Consider the following 26,789-nt stretch of genomic DNA (forward strand, 5'->3'; position numbering starts at 1 on the left):
GATACTTGACTGACCTTTGTTTACATCTGGAGATTTTCTTTATAATTCGATCAGTGTGCATAAATTATGATATTTTCCATCGGGAAAAATACGTGATAATGTTACGATTCTTATTTTACGGATACATAATTACAAAAATTAATTCCTGATTTAATACCCCCTATTTCAGCGCCTATTCCTGGCTGCGTTAATTATGGGGGGTTGGAAAGTAATCCGTTAGAACGCAGGAGTGATGATTGCTACTCTTACCAACGGTGCATCACCGATCAACTAATCTCAGCCACCTGAAGCAGAATCACCAACAAAAGACAAATTGGACTACATCTGCCTTCTTGTTGAGACATCTTATGTAAAAAAAGGCGATAACGGTCAAAACATACGTGCTTCGTGGTTTATTAAATGTTCATCGTATTTTTTCGTTCATTATTCTTATGAGTTAAGCAGCTTCACCTCCGTGACACCATTTTTATTTATTTAAACCATTGTTAGATAAACCATGCGTTTCACTCCAGATTTCACGATCGAACAGCTGATCATGAGGAGAGTGTAGCATGCTATAGTAAACTACCCCAAATATATATACAACACCTCCAGGGTTTCACGATCGAGCAAGTGATCATGAGGAGAGAGTGTAGCAGAGAACTTCATTAATGGTCGTCATAATTGGTGGTTGCCTTGGGAAAATGAGTTACATGATTACATAATACAGATACATAATAACATAAGATTAATACTAAAATTTTCCCTGATACAAAAACCCCTATTTGAGCGCTTATTCCTGACTGCGTTAATTACGGGTGATTAGAAAGTAATCTATGAGGACGCAGGAGCGATGATTGCTACTCTTACCAACGGTAAATCACCGATTTACTTGACTCCGCTACTTCGAGCAAAATCACCACCAAAAGACATATTAGACCACGTTCGTCCTCTTATTAAAACAAAGAATGTAAAAATGTGATGTCGGTCAAAGAAGAGGACTAGACTACGTGCTTCATGGTTTATTAGATAGGCCTATTCATTGGATTTTTTTAGTTCATTATTATAGCTTCACCTCGCGAGACCCTTTTTTATATATTTAAAACACAGCACCCCACTGGTTTCGCGATCATGAAGAAAGGGAGTGTAGCAAAGAACCTCATTAATGGTCGTGATAATAGGTGGTTGCATTGTAGGCCTAACCTTGTTCATTTTAGTCGACAGACTAAGCTAGAAGAAAGAACAGATCATTATCGCCTCTCTTTACTTAGGAACAATAAGGATGGCTAGTGGCAGCATTTATAAGTTCTTTTATTTAGAAACTTTCCGATCCTTTGTCTGGGACTGCGTCCGAGAAACGGCGATAACAACAGAGACGTCCTCGAACATTTTGGACTCAGTGCAAATAAAAAAAAAAATCCGTTAAGAAGTAGCCTTTAAATGTCCCGGCAAATAACTTTGCGATGGCTCAGAGAGTTCTAGAATGAATGACAAGCAACGACATTAGGGTTAATAATAGACTAAAAACTATCAGAGTGTAGGCCTGTCTTAGGCCTACTTCATTTCTAAGGCCATCTTGTGATACGAGTCATGCTACACTATGATTTAATATAGGGATACCATCGATAGTATATCAATAGAAAATCGCAATCCTCAAATGTTTTTTAATTCATTAAATATAAACGGTCTTTTCTCGTACAATGGGTCTGGTATAGTTGTATTGGCCTATCAGTTGGAAACACGTGGTTCGTCTACAATTGCAAATGGCGGAGGTGCCGTGGTAGTTATTGTCGTAAAATTAGCTGGATACGGTGCACGTGAGAAAATTATTCATTAAATTTAGTTTTCGAGCGTCAGCTTAATCTGGTAAAATGCGAGACGAAAAAAAATCATAGATAGAGCCTTATGACCCACTGTAGAATGATGCCGAATAATACATCAACGACGTAGTTTATCGGCAGATAAACGTGTTTCCATTCTCGGCTGACTGAGGAAAGTTTTGAGAGAGCATTTAAAGAAGAGGCGGTAGAACCAATAGTGAGTAGGAAGTGTGCTGCAATCAAGACGAACAATACCGATCATAAGTGGACAGCTAATAACCCCTAATTAAGCCCGGGTTACGCGCTGCTGTGTTGACTCCTTGCTGGGGAGCGGTAGCGGCCTCCTACTGCTGTGAGTAATCACGCATTGTCTTCTAACCTGCGGCTTAGTTGACTCCTTGCTGGGAAGGGGTAGCGGCCTCCTACTGCTGTGCGTATTCAAACATTGTCTTCTAACATACGGCTACACGACGGTTGCATTGTATTAATAAAGTAAAACCTATTCATAAGGAAGGGGGCGGATGGTAATTTTACGAGAATTAAATCAGTTACCGATCATACGCGTACCAATAGTCGTGTTTTTTTTTAGCTATACGGTATATGCCGTCAACAATCGTTTAGCGACCCTATCATTATACACTCTCTCTATTGTATTTTCCACCGCATTAATCGCAGTGTAATCTTCAAATGGTCCACGGGGTAAATGTACACATTCTTAATCCTAGTACGGTATGTCAAAACTTTTGACAAATGTCTGTCTAACCAGTAGAGAATAATAGTTATATTATATAGAAAATAGTTATATTCAGTGTTTCACGCTTGGGCCAGCATAATCCCTGAACTCATCAGACAATTATATGAAACCTTGCCTCGTAGGCTGGCACCTATTATTAGGTCACTTGGCTATGCCATAAGGTACTGGACCTGAAAGTGCATATTTTGGTAGAATGTATACTTGGTTCTCATTTTGTGATTTTTTTGTGAAATTTGATGTTAATAAAATGATACCAGGAGCATAATATTCCACAGTCATTTATCTCCCCCATAGTATTGGTGCAGTAGGGGAGACACTGCTATTGTTCAGTGTGTGTACTTGCATTTTTTACTAGATTCTATTTTAAAATGGAGATATTAGGCAGTTCTCTGTGAACATTTCATTCGCCTTTGGTGTAAATATTACAAAGGATTATGCAGTGCAGAGGTCAAATGTCTGATATTAGGGACATTCTGTCCAGCTCTTAAGGAATTATGGGGTAACATTTCATTAAACAGACTTGTAATTATTTCTGAATATATGTCTCGCCGTCTACAGGAGACACATGCAGCACTTAGACATTAGCTTCTAAATAACGCAGTCTGATGAGGATAAAATATATGCTCTTGTTGATAATGTACATAAATTTGGTGATAGTTGGCGGGGTCTTATCACTAAATGAATATTTTTACCTCTCTGGAAATCAATATAGAATATCAGATAAGATGGGCATGAATAATCTAAATCTGCAATGTGGTATAAGATATGGATTTTCACACTGGTATTTTGTTTTATGTACCTTAGCCCATGTTGATTACAGTGTCTGCAATAAAAATATTAGAGACGGTTAACAGGTCTGATGCGATCATTTGTAAACGAAAGCACATGCAATTGGAGACGTGAAAACCTTTTTGATAAGTGGGTATGTTATAATAGAAATATAAGGCCACACTTTTTTATTTTTATGGATGACATCCTCTGGGAACCCCAAAATCGGTGCGAGCGGGCGAAAAAAAAAAAACAGTCAAAAAAAAAAAAAAAAAAAAAAAAACCTGCTTAAGAAAAGTTATGTGTTCAGTACACAGCTGGAAACACTAATTTACCACAGAAACACGTATCAAACTAACAACATGTCTTTATCCATGCTCTCAAAATATTAAAGCATTGTGAATATGGCCTACTTCGTAGAAAGGTAAAAAGTCATGAATATACCTTCGTAGAAAGGTAAAAAGTCATGAATATATATGCTGCATATTACCAAATCTATTTAAGGTTATTTCATGCATTCTGTTGGTATAGCAATCAATAAAACAAATATAATAAAATATAATAGCGTGTCTTTATTTGTACTCTCAGAAAATTAAAGCATTGTAAACACTTCACAGAATTGTTTAAAAAAATGAAGCAAAGATAGGCCTTTGCTTCCTACTACCAAATCTAAAAAAGGTAATTTCGGTCGATGCCATTTTGTCTACTTCGACTCACACGTAGCAGCCAACTATCGGGTGGCCTGTCCGACCTTCAGTCCACCAAATACCACGACGCTCTTGTCGACCCTTTTTTCGCTACAAAAAAACCTGGTATGTGCTGCTTTGGACAGAATGTCACTGAAATTTTCCGGGAGATGATCGCTGGCCGCGGCCAGCCTTTCGTATAATTGTAAAAGGGTGATATCTCCATGACAATATCAATGGCAAACCAATCCAAAACGATGGCCCCGTTCTCTTTATGACTTTAATTGTCGTGTATTTTGAAATGAATGCTAGAGATGAATTTGACGGCAAAGCTGCCATATTTCCACGTGGTGATAATACGCATGCGCAGAAAGCTCATTTTCCGCACTCGGAACTACTCGGATGTCTCCGCAGTTGACAATGACAGTATGGAGGTTGCGGAATAAGCCGAGGATTGCCGATTGCATTTTCCGGTAAATTCAATAAAGACGTTTGCGACAACCGACTTCACATTAAGCACAACATACCATACAATCTAGCTCGAAGACTATGCACAATTGTCTCAAAGGAAACCACATTAAAACAAAGGCTCAAAGAGCTGGAAGGATTCCTATTAAGGAGACAATACCCAAGACAACTGATACAAACTGGGATTAAAAAGGCAAAACAGATACCGAAGAATGACCTGAGGACCACCAAAGACAAAATTAAAATTAAAAAGGAAGCCATACCGTACATATCAACATATAATCCAAAAAATCCGGAAATACACAAGGTCATAACTGGAAACTTACCTTTGGTAAAACAAGATGACAAAATGAATGAGATACTAACCGAAATGCAGATTATAAAGAGTAAGAGACAAAGTCCATCACTAAAGCAAATTTTAACAAAAGCAAAAATTGAAAACAATTCCAGGACATATGTGGAAACCTCAACAATACGAGTACAGAAATGTGAGGTACCCAGGTGTGGCACCTGTCCACTAATTAAGCCATATAACATTTAAAAATGGACTTACATTCAGAATCAAACACCCATTCACCTGCACTAGCTCAAATTTAATCTATGTATTAACTTGCAGTGGATGCGGTGAGAACTATATAGGACAAACTGGAGACACTCTCTGACATAGAATAACCGTTCACAGACAACAAATAACACAACCTAAATATCAGTGCACGTCTGTGAGTGGGCACATTAGGGAATGCTCTATGAAAGAACTATTTAGGACAAACTGGAGACACTCTCCGACATAGAATGACCGTTCACAGACAACAAATAACACAACCTAAATATCAGTGCACGTCTGTGAGTGGGCACATTAGGGAATGCTCTATGAACAAATACAAGGATTTTACGGTATTCCCATTTTATAAATTCACCAGGGAAACAACCCAAACAGAAAGGGAAATAAAAGAAAATCTATTCATTAATAAGTATAAACCTACATTGAATAGATAAAAGCATTGGTAAAAGTAACAATAAACACTCATTGTTAAAGACGTCACACTTAAGCCTTTATGACATCACCTAGTAACAAATAAACAAAACCCCCTGAAGAAAGAAAGAAACCGGTCGGGGCAAGAAAGTTGCTGTTCTTCTTTTTCTTTTATTATATATAATATTACTCGTACAGGAAAAACGTTTTCATTTTTAATATATATATATAATTGTTATTTTTATTTTCATTATTTTTATTATTTCAGGTTTACAAATGTAGTTGCAAAATGGCCAGGTTCAACTCATGACAGCTTCATTTTCAACCAATGTGCTATACATGAGATGTACGAAGCAGGAATGCTGCCAAGGAGTTATCTACTCGGAGACAGTGTGTATGCTCTGTCTCCTCTCATGATGACACCAATCCTGCACCCGATCACTGCAGAAGAAGAGGCCTATTCTGAGAGCCAAAGGAAAACCAGGAGTGTTGTTGAACAGGCACTTGGTGTAACTAAAGGCAGATTCAGGTATGTTTACCCTTTATGGTATATAAATCTAATCCCTATTGTGATAACACCCATTAACTAAGTTTGTGTATTTACTTTCATCAATCAGTTCCCAACCTACATTCAATAGGGTGACTCCCCTTTTCACCCACACCCACACATAATTATAAAACCTGGCAAATAATTGTGTTTCAAAAGTCTTGATTATAAATCATAATAACGTTATCTAGTCAAAAAAAAAAGTCTTATAAATTTGTGATTTATTGTTTCCTGTAAGAAATATAATCCAATGTTCTGATACAATAATATCTTCTTTATTTTAGGTGTATGCACAAGAATGGTGGCCATCTCTGGTACACCCCAGAGATGTGTGGGAGAATCATCATAGTCTGTTGTATCCTGCACAATTTTTGTCAGAAAAACAACGACCCGCACCATGAGGATGAAGATCCTGACATTCATGCAAGTGTTCATGACAATGTGTTCGTTGGTCCCGTACTTTCCTCTGGTCTCAGGACCAGGGAAGAAATAATCAGGAACTTCTTTACACATTAGTCATGTACACCTGCCTCGATGTCAGGATCTTCAACTCAGCAGCCACATGAATCTGCCTTATGGTACACCAAGAGCCTTTTCAACAACACTTCTGTATTTTGACTCTCAGAAAATGCCTCTTCCTCTCAATGATCGGCCCCAGGATTAATGACATCATGATTGGAGACAGTGGAAATACTGCCACTGAGTGGGAAGCCACTTGGCATTTCCTACCTTGTACATCTCTTGTATGGTACAGATATTGAAAATGAAGCTGTCGTGGGTTGTTAGCCAGCCCACCTTGGAACTACATTTGTACACTGAAAACTTTCCACAAACAAACATATTCACATCAAAGGAATCAGGATGGAACTTTTATTGGAGCTAGAATAGCACTGATGGCACTGATGACCTTCTGGAAGCCGAATATATGTTTAACTCTCCTAACATCTCCCTCTTTACTTGGGAACTTGATATGCAGTGCATGGACACAGCATGGATACCGACAATGATGCCAGATCAAGGTTGTCTCTCTGCCACCACTTTGATCTGACCCAGTAGAGACTACATGTAAAGCAGCAATAATTGGTGTAGCAAGCACTTGTGACAGTGTTTAAGACCTCGTGGTCAGTCTTCTTTAAGGTTCTTCATTGATCCCTTGAGTCAGTTTGAGCACATTCTCTGAAGTCATGCAGGATCTCTTATGAAATAGATGAGGTTGGAACTCTAGCATAGGATCTCTGAGCCTCACACACACACTTCCATATTCTCCTGGTATTTTTCTCTAACTCTCAGTTGGATCATTTATGAATCATTGTGGGATGAATACGGATTATTGTTTCATTAAACAAAATAATGAAAATTGATGTTCTCTTTAAAATGTCATAATTTATTATATTTTGCATATAATACTAAGAACTGAAATTTAAAATAAGTGTACAAAATGACAAAGGTGTACAGGTTTGATTTAATATAACAGCTAGTGTTCATGCAAGAAATTTAATAACAAATTCCAGGAATCAAAAAGACTGATACTTTAAGTCAATTACTTTTGAAGTACACTTTCAATGCAAAAAGGGCAAAATAAAATCACTTTAAAGTTTATGTAAGAAACAAAACAGACGGTCAAGTTATGTTTTACATAAATTTTCTATTTTATGAAACAATAATATTATGAAAATATAAAATATAAAAATAATATTATAAACAATTTCCTAAATGTATATTCTTGTCTAAATTAAAGTTAATAAGTACAATATAAAAATAAAGTCCTTTTCAAGGACAAAAGCAAATGAAAACTATCCCTTCTAAAAGATTTGTAACAAATTCCAGTTCTTTGCCGAGGTCATAAACTTAGTTTAAAATACAGCACTGAATGATCAAACTGATTCACATATTGAAAATTACTGAATGAAAAATACTTAAAAATTATCAAAAAGAAATTGCATAAATTAAAGGAAAAAATAATACAGTCAAGTTGGCATGTATATCCTTATAATCATTCTTGTACGTAAAAAAATAAGTAACAAAGTTTTATTTTTCATTATATTTGTGGTGGCAGGGTCCACAATAGGGATTTTGCCAATTTTGATGCAATATAACATAATAATCAACAGCATATTCACTACAAAATTAAATAATATAAGTATATGTGAAAGTTCACAGTACAGGGATGATGACTGCAACAACAGATGCAACTAATGGCTAGTACAGTGATGTACAGTAACATACAGCTAGTATGTGTCTTGGCAAAAACATAAAATATCATGATCCCAATAAGATGCACTCACTGGTAAGTATCTACAAGAGACTCGCACTTCAGTACATCCAACTTCATTTCACAGTATTCTGTTATTTTTTCAAATAACACTTTGTTACTTTTGTCAATTTCTAAAACCTCCCTTTCTAACTGTAAACGCTCTTTTTCTACTTTCAACTTCTCCTCTAATGCTAAGCGATCCTTCTCTACGTTGTAAAGCCTTTCACTTACATCTGAAATTTGAAGATGTATGTAATTAACAATTAAATATAAAAATGATATAATAAGAACTCAATCTTTTCAATATTCTAAATTTTACAGATACTGTACTTTTAAGTCAATGTGATAATTTTTCATAAATGAACATATTCCTGTTGAGTTGCAGCAACAAAAATGAAAAGCCGACCATCTGACAATGTTGAACGCTTTCATAAGCTATATGTTTGAAATTACCAATAAAGTTTCATTTGTTAATAGGTATAGAAATAATTAACTCATATGTTTCAACCAATTATAGACTGAAAAGCACACCTGGCTGCCCACAGATGGTAATGCCTATCACAGCCCTCATTTCCCTGATGAAGTCTGGCTGTAAGCAAACACTATATACATAGGTATATACTCCCCGAACAAATGATTTAAGAGCATTACTTATTCAAACACAAATGTAAATATTAATGTTTATATACCTTGTGATGATGTATGCACCTTCTTCTTTCTACTGGATGAACCGGTTGCTGAAATCAGCATTTACATGTTAAAATTAGCTGATATAAATAACAATAATCAAAATGCATTTTGATCAAGTGATTATGTAATGTCCTAAATTCATGTGTTAAAATGGGTGATGTAATTATACATTAAAATATGCAAGTAATCAGAAGCAGTTAACATTGATTGGAAAACATAAAATAAATACATATATTTTAATAAAATCTAAAATTAAATATAATAAATACCTCTTCTTTTAAATGGTACATGGCAGGAATGTTCATAGCTAACAAAGAAAATAGCAACACTATATATGAACATATGATGATTACCTTTCCCTGATGTTAACAAATAATATATCTGTATAAGGATGGGTCCCACTCTACAGTGACTCTTGTAAAGTGTAATCTGCATAACTGAATGACATGCCTCCTCCAGCGGCTACAGGGTACTGAACTTGCATGTGTCAGATTAATTACCTCCTAGGTGTTGAAGAAGGCAAGTCACACAGTAAAGGTATAAGGATCTCACACAGAGTTGTACCAACCCAACTCAATGTAATAGGCTGTGTTTCCCTGTATGGGGATCTAGGAGATTGCATTCTTTTAATTTTAATTTCAATGTTTCTCTCAATATGATAATTTATATTGTTTTACTTACAACTTTAAACAGATGCATTAGAATATATATGCAATAAGCACCTGTTCTTAAGCCCGTTTCATGACTAGAATCTGTAGCTTGCACGTCTTCATGCCTAGTATAGATGGAGGTGGATTCTGCATTACTATCATTCCTAGTATAGATGGAGGTGAATTCTGCATTACTATCATTCCTAGTATTCATGGAGGTGGATTCTGCATTACTATCATTCCTAGTATTCATGGAGGTGGATTCTGCATTACTATCATTCCTAGTATAGATGGAGGTGGATTCTGCATTACTATCATTCCTAGTATAGATGGAGGTGGATTCTGCATTACTATCATTCCTAGTATAGATGGAGGTGGATTCTCCATTACTATCATTCCTAGTATAGATGGAGGTGGATTCTGCATTACTATCATTCCTAGTATAGATGGAGGTGGATTCTGCATTACTATCATTCCTAGTATAGATGGAGGTGGATTCTGCATTACTATCATTCCTAGTATTCATGGAGGTGGATTCTGCATTACTATCATTCCTAGTATTCATGGAGGTGGATTCTGCATTACTATCATTCCTAGTATTCATGGAGGTGGATTCTGCATTACTATCATTCCTAGTATTCATGGAGGTGGATTCTGCATTACTATCATTCCTAGTATTCATGGAGGTGGATTCTGCATTACTATCATTCCTAGTATTCATGGAGGTGGATTCTGCATTATTATCATTCCTAGTATAGATGGAGGTGGATTCTGCATTACTATCATTCCTAGTATTCATGGAGGTGGATTCTGCATTACTATCATTCCTAGTATAGATGGAGGTGGATTCTGCATTACTATCATTCCTAGTATAGATGGAGGTGGATTCTGCATTACTATCATTCCTAGTATTCATGGAGGTGGATTCTGCATTACTATCATTCCTAGTATAGATGGAGGTGGATTCTGCATTACTATCATTCCTAGTATTCATGGAGGTGGATTCTGCATTACTATCATTCCTAGTATAGATGGAGGTGGATTCTGCATTACTATCATTCCTAGTATTCATGGAGGTGGATTCTGCATTACTATCATTCCTAGTATTCATGGAGGTGGATTCTGCATTACTATCATTCCTAGTATTCATGGAGGTGGATTCTGCATTACTATCATTCCTAGTATTCATGGAGGTGGATTCTGCATTACTATCATTCCTAGTATTCATGGAGGTGGATTCTGCATTACTATCTTTCCTAGTATAGATGGAGGTGGATTCTGCATTACTATCATTCCTAGTATTCATGGAGGTGGATTCTGCATTACTATCATTCCTAGTATTCATGGAGGTGGATTCTGCATTACTATCATTCCTAGTATAGATGGGGGTGGATTCTGCATTACTATCATTCCTAGTATAGATGGAGGTGGATTCTGCATTACTATCATTCCTAGTATTCATGGAGGTGGATTCTGCATTACTATCATTCCTAGTATTCATGGAGGTGGATTCTGCATTACTATCATTCCTAGTATTCATGGAGGTGTATTCTGCATTACTATCATTCCTAGTATAGATGGAGGTGGATTCTGCATTACTATCATTCCTAGTATTCATGGAGGTGGATTCTGCATTACTATCATTCCTAGTATAGATGGAGGTGGATTCTGCATTACTATCATTCCTAGTATTCATGGAGGTGGATTCTGCATTACTATCATTCCTAGTATAGATGGAGGTGGATTCTGCATTACTATCATTCCTAGTATTCATGGAGGTGGATTCTGCATTACTATCATTCCTAGTATTCATGGAGGTGGATTCTGCATTACTATCATTCCTAGTATAGATGGAGGTGGATTCTCGTTACTATCATTCCTAGTATAGATGGAGGTGGATTCTGCATTACTATCATTCCTAGTATTCATGGAGGTGGATTCTGCATTACTATCATTCCTAGTATTCATGGAGGTGGATTCTGCATTACTATCATTCCTAGTATAGATGGAGGTGGATTCTGCATTACTATCATTCCTAGTATAGATGGAGGTGGATTCTGCATTACTATCATTCCTAGTATTCATGGAGGTGGATTCTGCATTACTATCATTCCTAGTATAGATGGAGGTGGATTCTGCATTACTATCATTCCTAGTATTCATGGAGGTGGATTCTGCATTACTATCATCTACATAAGAACAAATACATGTACTTTATTACCAAACATTACATTTAAACCACTTTCAAGAACTAAGTTGAATAACTTGGTCACATATTTCTTCCAAAGCAGTTATTACAATTTCATACATCAAATTCATACACTGTACATTGTAGCTATATCATTTGACCTTTACTAGACTAATTCATTATAATTAAATTTCATACCTATGAACAACTGGCTGTCGTTTCCAGCCAATTCTTTGATACCCTCTACTGCAGTTTCTCCAATTATCTCTATTACCTGATCAGTATAAACATACAGAGATATATGTATATATAAAATATGCCTCCTGGTGATTGGACATTCCAATAGGGCATGTCTGTGAAACTCAGTGTTGACGTATTCATATTCACAGAGTCAGTCTAAGTTAATTACTCTACTTAATATCATCTTGATGTTCTTAAAGCAATTAAATATAAAACGAAGTTAACCATTGTGCAATTTAATATACAAATTCATTTTTTTAAAATAAATAACAAAATAACACCTTCTTCTTCCACTCTGACAGTGGACTGGGCCCCACACCACCACCTGTCTGCCGCATTGCTGCACGGCGTTTGGCCTCTTTGCGCTTAGTGCGAGACGTGAGGTCATGCCATTTTTTCCTGACCTCTCGGAAACTCCTCTTTATATGTGAAACACTGTTAACTCTAAAAGGAAAGCATTCATAATTTTAATAAAAAAAATATATATATAAGAATCACCACTTTATTGCTTCATCATACTGTGCATGACCATGTCAAGATGTGTTAATAGAGAGCAATTACAATTACTTTTATTGAATAACTACAACAACATACCAAACTAAATCATCAATAAGCAATAATTAAATATAATGGATATAATTTTAACATGGCAAAACAGACTACGATTAACAGAAAAGGACTGTTAATCATAATTATTCAACTTACTTTTCGGCAACTTTAGCCCATTGTTTTTCTTTGGACTTTAGAGTCACGGTGTTGGTGAAGGGGCTAAATACTGTAGGTCTACACGAGACCTCCTCCACCAACACCGCGAGCTCATCGGTTTTATAACGCTCCCTGCTGTGTTTCTCCATTTCACGTGCGATTTACTATCGTCCCTCAAAACAAAAAAGAACCGCTAGGCGTATGTATGCGTGTGTTCGAGACTATAATTGTACTTCCGGACAGGCATTTATTGCGTTGCGTTTGCTAAGGCTTCGAGATATCAGGTGGGTGCAATCGCACTAGCAAATAGCGCACGCTAGCTATGCTATAGCGCGTGCGCAACATAGCGATCCTTTCGAGATTCTGAGCCCAGCTCTCTCCAACACTACGGTCCTGGCAACAAACACAGCAGACACATCAAAGCCGAATACGTCCTCACCTGTCCCGATGGCAATCACAGTGCTATCCCCGGGACAAAGTCCAATCCGGAGACCAATGGGGAATACCCGCTTTAAGGGTCTGCCGCTAGATGGCGTGGGGGTGAAAGCAGTCCTTCTTAAATCTCGCAGAATCTCGCTCACGGCTTTACACCAAAGTTTAACATGGAGCGTGTGCATGCGTCGCTGACAGTGAACCAACTCAAACGCAATTTACTTGAATGTGGTGCCATAACATCTGGATGAAAATGTGAATTGACTGAAAGGTATGTGTTTTCTTTTCATTTAGTGCTTGAAAAACACGAATGCTAACTATTTTCCTTGAAAAAAAATCGAACATTAGTCGAGGTGTGTGTGTCAAATCTGACATGTTATGTACATGTAGACTACTGTAGGTACGAGTAGGCCTACGCTCATATTTTGTTTTAGTAGCACGAAAGACGAAGATTTTTTATACTTTGTAAATGTACTTATTTATTTTCTTTATAAGGTTACCCAAAGAAGGTCCATATATTGGGGGCAAAGCCTGAAACTGTCGATTTCAGGACCCCCAGGACAGCCAACTTCAAGAGCAGGATAAAATGATTACTTCAGGAATCTTACCCGTCACTTCACATCAGCGGCAAAGAATGATGTAGCCACCAGTTATGCCTGCCCTAAAGCTGACTTACAGGCGGCTGTGATGGACAACAACTATTGCCAAGTGCCATGAAAACAATAATGCATGGATAGAGGGAATGATGTAAGTGAAAACAGAGGTCTAATATTAAGAATCAGGCCCAAATATGAGAAAGAATTATCTAACTAGGTGATGTGTGACATCATAGAAATATAATACTGTATGTTAACTATTTAATGCTGTAACCATCTACCATGCTTTAATGGGATATGAATATTTCAGGTTGAGGAACAAACAGCGAAGGACACTGAGCATAGCAAGTTATAACAAGGAAAGAGCGCAATCTGACACAAGGAGAGACAATGGCAGATCACTGCTTCCAGGTTTGGAGAGATAATTGCAGCTACAGAGAAGAAGTATATAAACAAACTGTATGAATCATTGTTGTGTCCAAAACCATTGCAGACACATGACAGTTGGACCCGGACCCGATTTCCCCTTTTTGGAATGTGTATCTCGTGCACGAATCTGGGCCTAAAGAAAACCCGCGAATACTATACTAAGTTAGAAGGCCAGATGTTCATTACAAATTGCCCATTCTGCTATTTTGTTGTGTTTACATTCAAAGAACTGTTTGTGGGATTGATTCATTCTGACGCTGGGTATTTTTCTACATGTATTTTGCCCAGGATAACTTTTTTTAATGAAAAACACTATAGGAAGTATGTGTCAACTAGTTTATAGAAAGTACCCCTGTATGAGATGGTTTTAGCTGCAATCATAATTTTGAAGTGCAATTTTAAAAAATGTTTTAACTAAAATGAAATAATTTGGTGGTGCTATATTCTTTACAAAAAGTACTTATGTGTTTATGCTGTTTTTAATAATATTTAACTGTAATGAAAAAAAAACTATGATGCAATTTTGTAAAGTATTTCAGTGGGATGAAATAAATTGCTAGTTGTATTTACAGCAAATAATTTGGTTTTTCTGCTTTTTAAAGAATTTTCAAAGTGATGACATAATGTGGTGGTTCTATTCAAGTAAAATAATTCATAAGTACTATTTTGTAAAAAGGAACAAAAAACTGTGTTAATTTGTAAAATGTTTGCTTTCTTTAATTTTTATTTCTTAAACCGTTACAAAAAGTTTTCCATACCTACAGTAATCCATTGGCTGAAAAATTGCAGCTATATATTCAGGAAAGTTATAGCACAAATAAATTATCTAAGTATTACATGGTTTCATGGTTTTTACTATGGACTGAATAATTATTTTGTTTAAATATTTGGTTTTGCTGCTTTTTAATGAATTTTCAGAGCGATGAAATAATATGGTGTTTCTACTCAAGTAAAACAATTGAGAAGTGCTATTTTGTAAAAAAAAAAAGAACAAAAACTGTTCATTTATAAAATGTTTTCTTTCTTTAAATTTTATTTCTTAAACTGTTACAAAAAGATTTCCAAACATGCATTAATTATTCCATTGGCTGAGAAATTGCATCTATACATGAACAAATAAATTATCTAATTATACCTAGTTTTATGATTCTTACGAGGTACTGAATAATGATTTTAAATAAAAATAATTATTTAATTAATATTACCGGTCATGCTCAATACACCAATAAAAAAGGATATTACTTAATAACACAACCTTATGCAGGTAGTAGGCTACCGGCACTTATATATATTTACTGACAACTCTTCTGAAATTACGGACATAAGAAAACGCACTTTGATAAATCATACTTCCTAGGGGCACTTTCTTGCTATGGAGCTCTCTTTCCAAAACTTCATAAGTTTTGCCAAGATCAATTAACCTTTTTACGTGTATTCTTTTTGAGGCAACTCGTCTATCTTTAGGGGCCTAATTACTGTGCCTGGGTCAAGTTGTAACTGTCCCTTTAACATGGAAGGTGTTTTGACATGGGCAACCCTTCACTTCAAACGAAGCCCTGAATCCTCAAGAAAATTATGCCCACCTTGCCGACTTTGACATTCAGGTACACAACAATACTGAGGCATGTTTATTAAGGCCAGTACCACAGTCCAACGTATATAATATCCAACATGGCGACTGTGGAAGGACTGAATTCACACTAGCGACACCTGGCGCCAAGCGGGCTGGTATTCCTCATTGCAACGAGCAAGGCTCACTCAAGACGATCGACACAAATGTCTCTCTAACGAAGCCTAATAAGCACTTTGTGTATCTTTACGTACAGGTAACTATCAGTCGTTACGATGATAAATTGACGATTACTTTGAGATCTCACCTTGTAGAAGGGTGTGACTGGTTGAAAATCCGTTCCCTCCCATACGGTGGATGGAATGTGCTATTGTTCAACTGAGAAGTACAGTCACCGTTTGTTTGCTATCTACCCAAGATCTCCGTAAAGTTCAAAAGATCGTCAATATCGTTGAAAACAGGAAAAGCTGAATCCTGTCGACTGCGCCATTTGTAACCGAGTATCACAACAAACATCGACTGAATCTCAGAAGAATCAGCTTCTTTATATATTCCTGTACATACATACATGCCAACGTGACAGTGTGAGTAAAAATAACTCAAGAATACTGTTGGGCGGGTAATTTATATTTCCCGCTCACGTGACTAACAAAGCTCACGTGACCGCCAAAAGGGCAGTGTTGTAGATAAAGTAATAAAACTTGCTGGTTCAATTTTTTTTATTATTATTTCACAGTTTTACATTACTTCCACGTGTGTGTATCACAACTCCGCATGGATTTCCCTCTCTAACATGGAAAACACGTGTGCCAATAAACATGTTAGAACTCCGCATGGAGTCCACACTCTCCAACCTTTTAGAACTACTCAATTTTTTTACACTAGAGGGACCCACTGTATAGTCACCTCTAACACAATTGGTTTCACCATACAACAATATTTGACAGGCGGGAATGCTTTCGTAATGTTTCACCCTATTACATGTGTACTGTGTACTTTGATAACCCTAGCTGTCTCTTCCATGTCTCCCAGCTCAATGTGTGTGTGTGTGTGTGTGCGTACTGTGTACCTTGATTACCCTAGCTGTCTCTTCCATGTCTCCCAGCTCAATGTGTGTGTGTGTGTGTGTGTGTGTGTGTGTGTGTGTACCTTGATAACCCTAGCTGTCTCCTCCATGTCTCTCAGATCAGCTACTGTGTACACATGGTTTGGCTCAGGTGCCGGAGATAACTTGTTACACTCTGCGATGACCTGAAGCCGTTATTATGGAAAAAATGCAACAGACACTCAACTGTTCAAATTGCAATACCAATAAGTAAATTACAGAGCAGCTTTTGTAAAGGAAAATAAAATCGTTAATTTTTTAAACAATGTTTATTCGAAAGAAATGGAGGCAAAGCGCTAAAAGCATTAGATTCAAAGATTTCAGTATTGGAACAATACAAAATGCAATGCAAAATCGTTAATAAAGCATATTTTCTAAGATACGAAGTTCAAAGCTGTTATTTGAAGGTTGACCTTCCCTCACGTGTCTTAATTTATTACCGGTACTGACCTTTTTTAGGAGGTTTTCTCTGCGCGCCGTCAAAACAATGTTTGCTCCCATCTTGGCGAAATGATACGCCACCTGTTCTCCAATTCCAGAGGACGCCCCGGTAATGAGCACTCTCTTGCCTCTCACCATGGCTGTGATAAAACCGATATGCTTATATCAGCCTATTATCATTTCGATTTCTGTTATAAATCTGGAAATTTAATAAAGCACTGGTTTTTTTTTTAATTCATGTGTAATGGCAAAGTTTCATGTGGCTTTATCTTGGGCAGACGAAGTAGATTGTGTTTATGATTTTGAAGGCAAGGAAAGAAATGGTACGAAATTCATGCGTTAGCACTCCTTTTTGCGGTTATAAATATGTGTTTTCTGGTTGTGTTTACGTTATTTAGTGCAGAGAGAGAGAGAGAGAGAGAGAGAGAGAGAGTGGTGCACAAAATATGAACGACTTGCGTTTTTTCAGCATCACCAAACTAAGTTGGTCTAACTAAAGTCATTAATCGTTTACGCACACACAGATTACAAATATCAGACCCATTTCAACCATGTAGAGTACAGTAGACTATATGAACATGTACATCAGACTTAGATAAGGACCTGCAAAGAGCGTTCATGCTCACCGGGATCGAAATCATCCACGTAGAGGGTGGCGATATAGATGGCAGTCACAGTGAGGAGGACAGCAACCAGTGTTTTTGTCTTGGAACCCATGTTGAATTATTTCTCACGTCCAGTTCTTAAACAAAGAGCATACCAGTACGCGATAGCCTCTGCATCCCTAAGTGACCTTTTAATGTATTCCCGGCCTACTCCCCGTTCTACCAGTAGCATTGAGACCTATCATTATTAAACTATGAACATAACATTACTGATCAGGTCAGGTTAGTACATAAGATAACAGGTACGTGTGAGGTACACTGGCTGGCAGGAGTCTAAAGTCGATAATACTGAGGGCTTGTACAGGGGGGATAAGACTGGGTCTGCTGTGTTAAATCCTATATAGGCACATTCAACTGAAACACTTATCATACATATTATTTAGATATTTATATTTTTATTATGAATACTGCGGATATTAAGAGGACACGAGACATTCACTCACACTTAACATTTAAAAGGTTAAATAAATAAGACTGAAGTATATGTCAGTAAGCCCCTAGTTCAATAAATATACCATTCTAAGCAAGGCCTTTTTTCAGCGAGCCCTCCAGCTGCCAATTGAACGGCCGCTGTCATCACTGGACGGCCTATGTTTTCAAATTTAGAAGGCTGGATGGCTTACGATTAAAAAAGTCTTGACTTGTCGGGGCAGCTGTGGACGTCGTATGAAAATCCATTGCAGTAATTTGACGTATGAATATTATACTACTTTGTTGCACGCTGTTTTTCAGTCACGACGTAACTACTACCTAAAGCTAACAAAACACAATAAAATGTTTCCATTGACTTTAAAATATATAATGCAGAAGTGACAAGAATAATCTACATTCGGTACAAAACACGTGTAGGCCCTAAATGAAATATGACCTAACTTGCCGCCAAATTATGAAAGGGGACACCTTTCGGATCTTTATACGTATGGCACCTGACAAAGCTAAAACATAACAAAGGCAATTTTTATATCTTCGGGGAGAGATTGTTCGCAATCCGAAAGAGACGAGAAGGCAATTTTCATATTTGTTCAAGAGACTTCGTTAACCGAGGATCGGGAACAAGAGATAGTTACCGACCGCAGCGAGATGAAAAGCCAATTTTTTCGTATCTTCAGCAGGAGATCGAGCATGATCTGAGCGAAAAGAGAAAGCAATTTTCACATTCTTTCAATGGACTTCGTTCGCAGAAGATCGTCAGCCAGAGATCGTTCGCGATCCGAGCGAGACGAGAAGGCAATTTTTATATTCATACAAGGGCGTTCTTTCGTGGAAGAACGTGACGGGAGATCGGTATCAATTATTTTTAACCCTCTTTTCCAATGAAATTTATTATTAAAAAAAGATTCCATTAATTTTTACCCCATCCCCACCCCCGCTCACGGCTTTTGGAAAAGTTTGAGGCCCTGAAATTTTGAAGTAAGATACAGATGGCAATTATGTATGGCCTGTACCCCAATCCCGGAAAAAGCGTTGGTTCTGGGTGAAATAATTTACTGGAACTTAATTATATTGAGGGAATATTTTAAACTTTAAGTAATGATTTTATAAACGGTGAAAACTAAGCTATTATATTTGGCACATATAATTTAAACTGCCCTTCATCTTTTGCGTAAGTCGATCTACATTTAGCTATACCTGGGAATTTTAAAATTCTGTGCGTACAATTTTAAAAGGTCTGGTTACGCCCCTGTTTATTGAACTAGGGGCTTACTGACACAAACTTTGAAAACATATGCAAATTATGCCCGCTTGTATCAAGCTAAATTCTGAATAACGGTGAGGCACCTTTGTTCGATGTGGTTTGTTGCGGTTATCCCGAGTTGTCAGAAAATAATCTTAAGAACAGTTGATCGTTGTAGGATTCTTACACCTTCTTGCTATCCATGGCAGGGCCGTAGCCTCCGGGGGGGCAGGGGGGGCAGCTGCCCCCCCCCCCCTGGAAATTGGGGTGCAAAAAAATGATCGCAAAGGTAAAAAAAATAATTGCAAAGTTGGTATCAATTCTGTGAGAAAAGGCACTAATGGCCACTAGACAATCATTCAACAATCTGTTTACAAAGGTGTACTGTTTTTAGCCAACTCAGTTTATGCCAAAAAGCTCACCCTCCGCTTACTGCCCCCCCCCCCCTGGCATTTTGCTCAGGCTACGGTCCTGCATGGTCAGCTTAATGATGAATCTTCTAAAAGTTGAACTTATATATGGTATCATCCAAAATCAAACAATTATATTACAGGATAAAGCTCTGTTTGTTTGTGAAAATTGCCCATATCACCCTGTTAGTTTAGAGGGTTAAGCTGGGTCAAGTCGTGTCAAAATTCTTTAGAGCTTTGCAGGAAATATTTTTTTGTTTCTCTGGCTCCTTATAAAGCCCGTTGTCCAGATTTTATCTAGTGTCCCCAGGTCTGCTGGAACTGCTCTTTGAAAATAACACAGGTAGATTTTTATCTGAGATAAATCTCGCCAGCGAGTGTGCATTCGACACACTTAAGACAAAGGCTACCTGAGAGTTGAAGGGCATTCAAACCTCCAATTAAGAGGCAAAGGAAGTTCCAGCTAGATGGACGATTAAGATAGGACTTCTGGAGGTAGCTAGTATTGTTTATTTAACTCAGTTCTGTGAAAGCAAACGAGACGGGGGGCGTCAGAACAATGGTGCGTATACGATTCATACAGAAGATTTGTACATTTAGGTGACTCTAACTTGCAATCGAAGAGGATTTTCGATTATTTTTCGTGAAAAATACACTAAATTTATAGAGAATAATATCGTGATTGGCTCAAAAAATTGTACGCACAGTGCATCCGTGCGTATGCCTAGTTACGCCCATGGATGTTATACACAGTCTCAAAGCGTTTGATTTTGAAGAACTATAAAACTTTTTCAAATTCATAACAATTTACCACTACACACACTGCTGGCAGCATTAAGTGTAATACCAGTACATAAGGTCTGTATTAGCATCCCTGCTTTGGCCAGGTCAGTACATTTAAGACTGGGTTCCCATATCTAGACTGATCTTACAGGATCGATCCATCTCCACGGGGTTTCTCGCTTAAATTGCTTACAGCTTAAACGGCTTAGGTGTCTGGGACCCCTCCAAAGCTGCTAAACAATAGTTAATTACCCCCTATCAGCTTCAGTAGGCGTGACAGACATTTAAGCCGCTTAAGTTAATTGCAATTGAGTGAGAATCCCCATGGAGAAAGTTCGATCCAAAGTTAGTACAATAGGGTCTGGGAATGGTCTCTTATACCAGTACACAAACTCGATGGTTGTGTTGTAGCAAGTTCATTTTATTTGTATGCTATCATTACTGTGGAGTAAAATAAAATAAAGATGTTTTGGGTGATCTGTCTTTTCCTGATATGCGAGGTAGGTGATCAAAATCTTAAGGGAAAACAGAAGCTTTATTTGTTTTTCAACATTATTCAAGGTTGCCTACTAAATGTGACGATGGTATTGACTTCTGTCTTTTGCTGACAAATACCACTCAGTTATAGTCGTTCTTATTATTTATTTACTACTTCCCTGTTGTTACTCGTGCTGCTTCCAACATTTCTATTTCTACCTCTTGCAATCTTTAGCGGCCTTCTCTACGTTTACCTTACATTATAAATACCATAAGATCATGTCAATCAACTCAAGTTACTCTACAAAACACTCCCCGCTCCTGTCAATTACTAACATTACATAAATTGCATCAGTTATTCTAAAAGATCGAGGGTCTTGTAAATAAAAACGGCCATCAGCGGCTGAGTTTTGAAGATGAAACTTGTGTATGTCTTAGGAAGCATTCACATCGAGAAGAGCCGAGGTCTAACAAGGCCGCGACCTACATGAAAGGGAAATCGCTTAATCCTGTAATGTTCTCTCCGCCTCTCACACGGCTTAGGACCACGCGTCGTCCCTCGACCGGTTGAAGTATGCCGAGATTGAATTAGAGTGCCCCTGCAGGGACGACGCGCGGGGAGGAGTGTGAGAAGGCAGAGAAACTATTAATGAATCAAGCGTTCTTCCTTTCATGTAGAACCGCCATATTTAGGTCGCAGCCTTACTAGACCTCGGCTCTTCTCGATGTGAAAGCTCCCTTAAATTGTTGCTTCTAGTGTGCATTAGGAGACATAAAGGACACATACGTCATCAAAGGGATTTAATCTCGGCTCCGATGTTTAATTGCTAGGCCCCTGCAGCAACGGCGCATGTGGAGGCGGGGAGACCGTCGAGAATCAGCGGCAGCTCTTGTGAAGTGTGGTCGGCCATATTTAGTCGGCGGATCAGTTAATACTCGGATCATCTTTTCTGAATGGAGCCTTAATCTGTGTTTGTTATTCAACTTCTATTGAAGTGTCTACACTCATATTTTGTTACTTACATCATAAGATACAGTGGCGGATTTAGAGGGGAGGGTTAGGGGGACCTAATACCCCTTCCTTTTCTCAAAAAAATAACACTATTATTCCACTCTTGAAATTAGAGTTTTAACTAGTTGATTTATATTCCTTAAATATGCATACAAAGTCAATTTTTTGTCACAAAAACCAACCAAATGCCAGCATATAGTAACAAGTAGTATAACTAAGATAATTGCCAAAAGGCATTGTTTAATTTTACCCGAAAATGATGTTTGAATGGATTTTTCTGCTAGCACTCTATGCTGTATGTCAATGGGACAGAAAAGTAGGTCACGAAAGTAGGTTAAATTTCCAACCAAAAATTTTAAGAAAGGAGCAGTCTAAAGCTCTTTTTGGGCTGATCAAGTGATCTATTCAGTTTATCCCTTGGCATGTCAAATTTATTTGAGTCGTATAAGAAACTGGTAGAAGTGGTTAACATGTGTTACTGGGAAACCACTCTCCACCGATGCCCGGTTCGTATGTACTTTAACCGTTTCAAATGGAACCGTTTGACCTTCAAAACACCAAAATATTACGGCTCCCGGGCTATCGATTGTAATTGCAGATGTAAACATGTACAACCAAACTGGCCCTCTGCGTGATAAGGTAGAAGGTTTTTCATTTGATTTCAAATCTACCAATGAATCTTCTGCGGCTCCGTGTAATTCCGCTGTCTTAACACAGCTAGCTTACCGCGGTACATGTATAGCCTTGTACGCGGGTTTTTATGCAGTGATTTTTCTAGATTTTTTTTCCTGAAAATTGCATTAAGAAGAAAAACGTATATTAGGTGGGCGGGTGGGTCAGGCACAGTGCTGTCGTTGGCGTGCACGGGTGCAGGAAAAAACAGTCCGTTACAACAACGACCTGGCCCTGCAATCGAGAAGGCACGGGAAAAAGTCGATGGTTTAGAATACGAGGGTTGATTGATAAGTAGTGAGCCTCGTGTGGAAGGGCCGGGGTTAAGCAGGGATATCCCTTTTTAGCCCTTCTATTCCCTGACTATTTAAAGGTGTGTAGCCGAAGTTTGGTGTCATTTGGTTAGTTGATGTCGACGAGGTAGCACTCTCAAATAAGCAAGGCAAGTGACATTTGCAAAATGCCCCTGCTCACAAGCCTGTCATCGCCATGGCTGCAATCAACGAGTGTGGCTTTGAACTGATAGAACATCCACCTTATTCGCCTGATCTTGCTCCCTCTGACTATTATCTATTTCCCAAATTGAAAAAGGCCATTTCAGGTACTCACTCTGTGTCAGATGATGACGTCATACGTGAATTGGAGGGGTTTCTGAACAGCCAAGAGAAGGGCTTCTATAAAAGTTGCAAAGAGGCTCTCAAAACTCGCTGGAAAAATTGTATAGATACTCAAGGAGACTATGTTGAAAAATAAATGAAAAATATTTGTAAAATGTGTACCCCTTCTATATGAGGCTCACTACTTATCAATCAACCCTCGTAAGTGATCGATTTGACAACAAAATTTTTACTGGTCATTATCTTAAAGTATTCCTTTCTCTTCAAATTTTGCTTTAGAATATTAAAGTTTACTATTTAGATTGATTTAGATTCTTTGGAATGGTGCCTGATGACATCGGTATTATAGTTTCACAAGATTATTCCTCTCTCTTCACTTTTTTCACTTAAAAATGATGTTCAGGCGGGGATGGTGATAAGCCCCCGAGTGTCCGACCCCGAGTCCCACGTCAAGGAGGCAAGGGCCATTCCCTAAAAACGCCCCCCTCTCCTGCAAATAACCTGTATCCCTCCCTGAGCCCCCTCCCCCCTTTCAATGAATCCTGGATCCGCGGGGAAAAGGGGCATGAATCCCTGTCAACTCCTACCTTCACTTTCTATAATGATCTCTTCACACATCTGGAATCAGCTACATTTAGGAGAAAACGGCACAGCAGGCCAAGAAATCTTTTACGTTTATAATTTTAATTCTGTCTTTTTTCATTCTTACAAAGATTTTAAAAAATACCGTCTCCTAGACATATCTGTTAAATATATCCCGACTTTTCTTTTCTTTTTTAAATTGTATAATCTTATATAGAAATGAAAAAATGAGTTAAGGAATCAAAGCCGAAAACCTATTAAATGATTAATATTTATGATACTTTTCTGTTTTTGCTTATACAAAAATTTGTAAAAATTGTGTCTCCTCGACATACATGTGTCTGTTAAATATCCCACTACAATATCCCCATATAAGATAAGAGGGAGAGAGAGAGAGAGAGAGAGGCGGGGCGGAATTTTGCTGGAATTTTTGGTGAACTTGACCTGGGTGTGGTGTGAAAAAAATGGACATCGGCCTCAGGTCGGACTTGAAGAACAAAACAAACCAGCACAAAACAAGCACGAACGTAATCTCCTCTCAGCTCATCTAACACACTCACGTGTTCAGATGCACCCCAGGTCAGCCTCCAAGGGTCATGTAGATACACCCCCGCACCGATAATCCCTCTTAGTAATTTTTTGTATTATGCGCATCGATGCGACCCCACACCGATAGATCCCCGCACCGATACTCCCCCGCACCAATACTTCCCCTCAGTAGGCCTATATGTGTAATTGTGGGGATGTAGCCTACCGGTGCGGGGGAGTATCGGTGCGGGGACGTATCGACAAGTAACCCGCCTGCCAGATAATATGCCACCAGTGGGTCACCTGTGGCTATAAACAGCAAACAGCCACTGGTGGTCCACTGGTGTACCGCTGGTGGTTAGCTGGTGGCAGGTTGCCGTTGGTAATGTAGCTGGTGACCGGTCCACCAGTGACCAATTCGCGATTTTCTCATCGTAATTGTTAAGTGTAGATTTTTTTTCAAATACGCGTATGCGTATTGTAATAACGTTACCTCATTTCGGCGGAAGTGTTTTTATTTACCTTTGTTCACTCGTTTGGGAGTGCGCAATTTCCTAGCATTTCATTGTCCTATAAAAATTTACGTGACGTAGGCCTACTGCACGCGACGGCTGCACGTGACGTCTGCGTCGACCACTCTACTCCGCCTGACTGCTGCCACTGGGCTTTGATTTCACTATATTTCATGTAAAATAGGTAAGCCTAATAATATTTAAATACACTGATTGACAGATCTTTTCAATGTAGGCCTACATGTAGGAAAATGTTGATTTATAAAACAGCTTTTTAAAAAATAAATTCTGGAAATAAGAACATTGTTATTGAGTGGAAGAAACAAAATGTGAAAGCTCCACCTAGGCCTTCTATAGCCCTATAAGATATAGGTATGAAAAAAATTGATTATAAGATTCGTATTTTGTATTTGAAAGTTTGGTATTTTTTGCCTCTTGAAAAGATCGAGTCAATTAAAAGGTATACATTTTCAAAGTGTATATATTTTTAAAAAATAAAAATGTGGTGTATCAGTGTGTTATGAAAGGTTTTCTGTGGCTTTTATTTACGTAAAATTCATTTTAATAAGGATTAAAATGGAAAAAGACCCATAATAGATTTATGAATGATATTGATAACAATTGGAAAAAGTAAAGTTTGTATCTTAAAATAAACCTTGGAATATAACCAGTGAACATTGGTCCTTTTTCTTTTGTGGTCCTGCCTAGCTAAATACTATTATTAAAATATCAGCAAAACGTCTGACATATGTGATGACTTGAAAACTGCGCTGCACTCCAACGAGACGGATGCGACTAATTTCTCACTCAATTTGGTAGTTGTGATCGCCACCTTTATTTCGTATTTCAATTTATTAAACCCTTGACCCCAACGGCTCATCAGAATGAAATACAGTGACATTATAAAGTCATATCAACGAACTACCACTTCAACAAAAACTACTACTGATACAAATATAATAATAATAATAATAATAATAATAATAATAATAATTTATTATACTGACGCTAGTCTTAGCTCCGATGCACATTGTAAGTATTTCCCGAAGCTGTTTAATTGTGAGACATTGTTAAAGGCCCAGTCACAATGTCGGCGATCTGTCGGGGATTAGTTTTGGCCGGGGGTCGTCGTAGAAAATAAAAAAAAAATCCTTGAACAATCCTAGCAATAATCCTAATAAAAGTGGAGCAGTCACATTGTCTGAGATTTTGACCCGGTTTTGTCGAAAAATCGTGGGATTAGCCTCCGATTGCATCGGAGGCGATCGGAGACGATACCTGCGAGCGTCTTTTCTCTTAATTTTTTCCCCCTGGGTATATGTGGTTATATATGGGTATATATCCGGAGGACGCCTCCGATTAATCGGAGGGCATCGTAGGTCATCGGAGATTGTGTCTGGGATGCCCAAAATGGGTGAAAAATCTTGCGAGCAATCTTAAAATTTTAAGTTCAAAGTTGGGGACCGCGACGGGTGTGGCGATGTCTAAAAAATCTGCGACAACCCGCAGGCGTCCGGAGAGCGCCTCCGACGGGTGCAAAATCGTGAGATCTGTCTCAAGA

The 26,789-nt window shown here is 38.0% G+C and overlaps 3 protein-coding genes and 1 long non-coding RNA gene across 4 annotated transcripts in view; 3 read left to right on the top strand and 1 right to left on the bottom strand.

Moving 5' to 3' along the window:
• LOC147760110 (uncharacterized) overlaps positions 1-26,789 on the top strand; it is an 88,738-nt gene that overhangs the window by 24,767 nt on the left and 37,182 nt on the right. The gene's annotated exons all lie outside the window — the stretch shown is intronic.
• On the top strand, positions 5,723-8,089 carry LOC106154116 (putative nuclease HARBI1). Its single transcript, XM_086994791.1, has 2 exons — positions 5,723-5,977; positions 6,280-8,089. Exons 1-2 carry the CDS (start codon positions 5,793-5,795, stop codon positions 6,509-6,511), a joined length of 417 nt encoding a protein of 138 aa, XP_086850917.1. The 5' UTR covers positions 5,723-5,792; the 3' UTR covers positions 6,512-8,089.
• Positions 13,219-14,920, top strand: LOC147760112 (uncharacterized). The gene is made up of 3 exons (XR_015331257.1): positions 13,219-13,425; positions 13,650-13,901; positions 14,061-14,920. It is a non-coding gene; the product is annotated as an uncharacterized LOC147760112 (long non-coding RNA).
• On the bottom strand, positions 16,824-18,181 carry LOC147760113 (hydroxysteroid 11-beta-dehydrogenase 1-like protein). The gene is made up of 3 exons (XM_086995535.1): positions 17,922-18,181; positions 17,305-17,435; positions 16,824-17,000 (listed from the first exon to the last, which is right to left on the bottom strand). Exons 1-3 carry the CDS (start codon positions 18,010-18,012, stop codon positions 16,824-16,826), a joined length of 399 nt encoding a protein of 132 aa, XP_086851661.1. The 5' UTR covers positions 18,013-18,181.

This window comes from Lingula anatina, chromosome 9 (genome assembly GCF_051362555.1).
Source record: "Lingula anatina isolate TDL-2025a chromosome 9, LinAna3.0, whole genome shotgun sequence".
In the NCBI taxonomy this organism is placed as follows: Eukaryota; Metazoa; Brachiopoda; class Lingulata; order Lingulida; family Lingulidae; genus Lingula; species Lingula anatina.

Excerpts from the sequence above, each read along its gene's own strand:
- LOC106154116 (XM_086994791.1), top strand. The coding sequence starts at position 5,793 with ATGTACGAAGCAGGAATGCTGCCAAGGAGTTATCTACTCGGAGACAGT. Across the intron at positions 5,978-6,279 it reads GTAACTAAAGGCAGATTCAG|GTGTATGCACAAGAATGGTG; the intron begins GTATGTTTACCC and ends TCTTTATTTTAG.
- LOC147760113 (XM_086995535.1), bottom strand. The coding sequence starts at position 18,012 with ATGGGTTCCAAGACAAAAACACTGGTTGCTGTCCTCCTCACTGTGACT. Across the intron at positions 17,436-17,921 it reads CGTGGATGATTTCGATCCCG|CCATGGTGAGAGGCAAGAGA; the intron begins GTGAGCATGAAC and ends GTTTTATCACAG. Across the intron at positions 17,001-17,304 it reads GAGAAAACCTCCTAAAAAAG|GTCATCGCAGAGTGTAACAA; the intron begins GTCAGTACCGGT and ends TAACGGCTTCAG.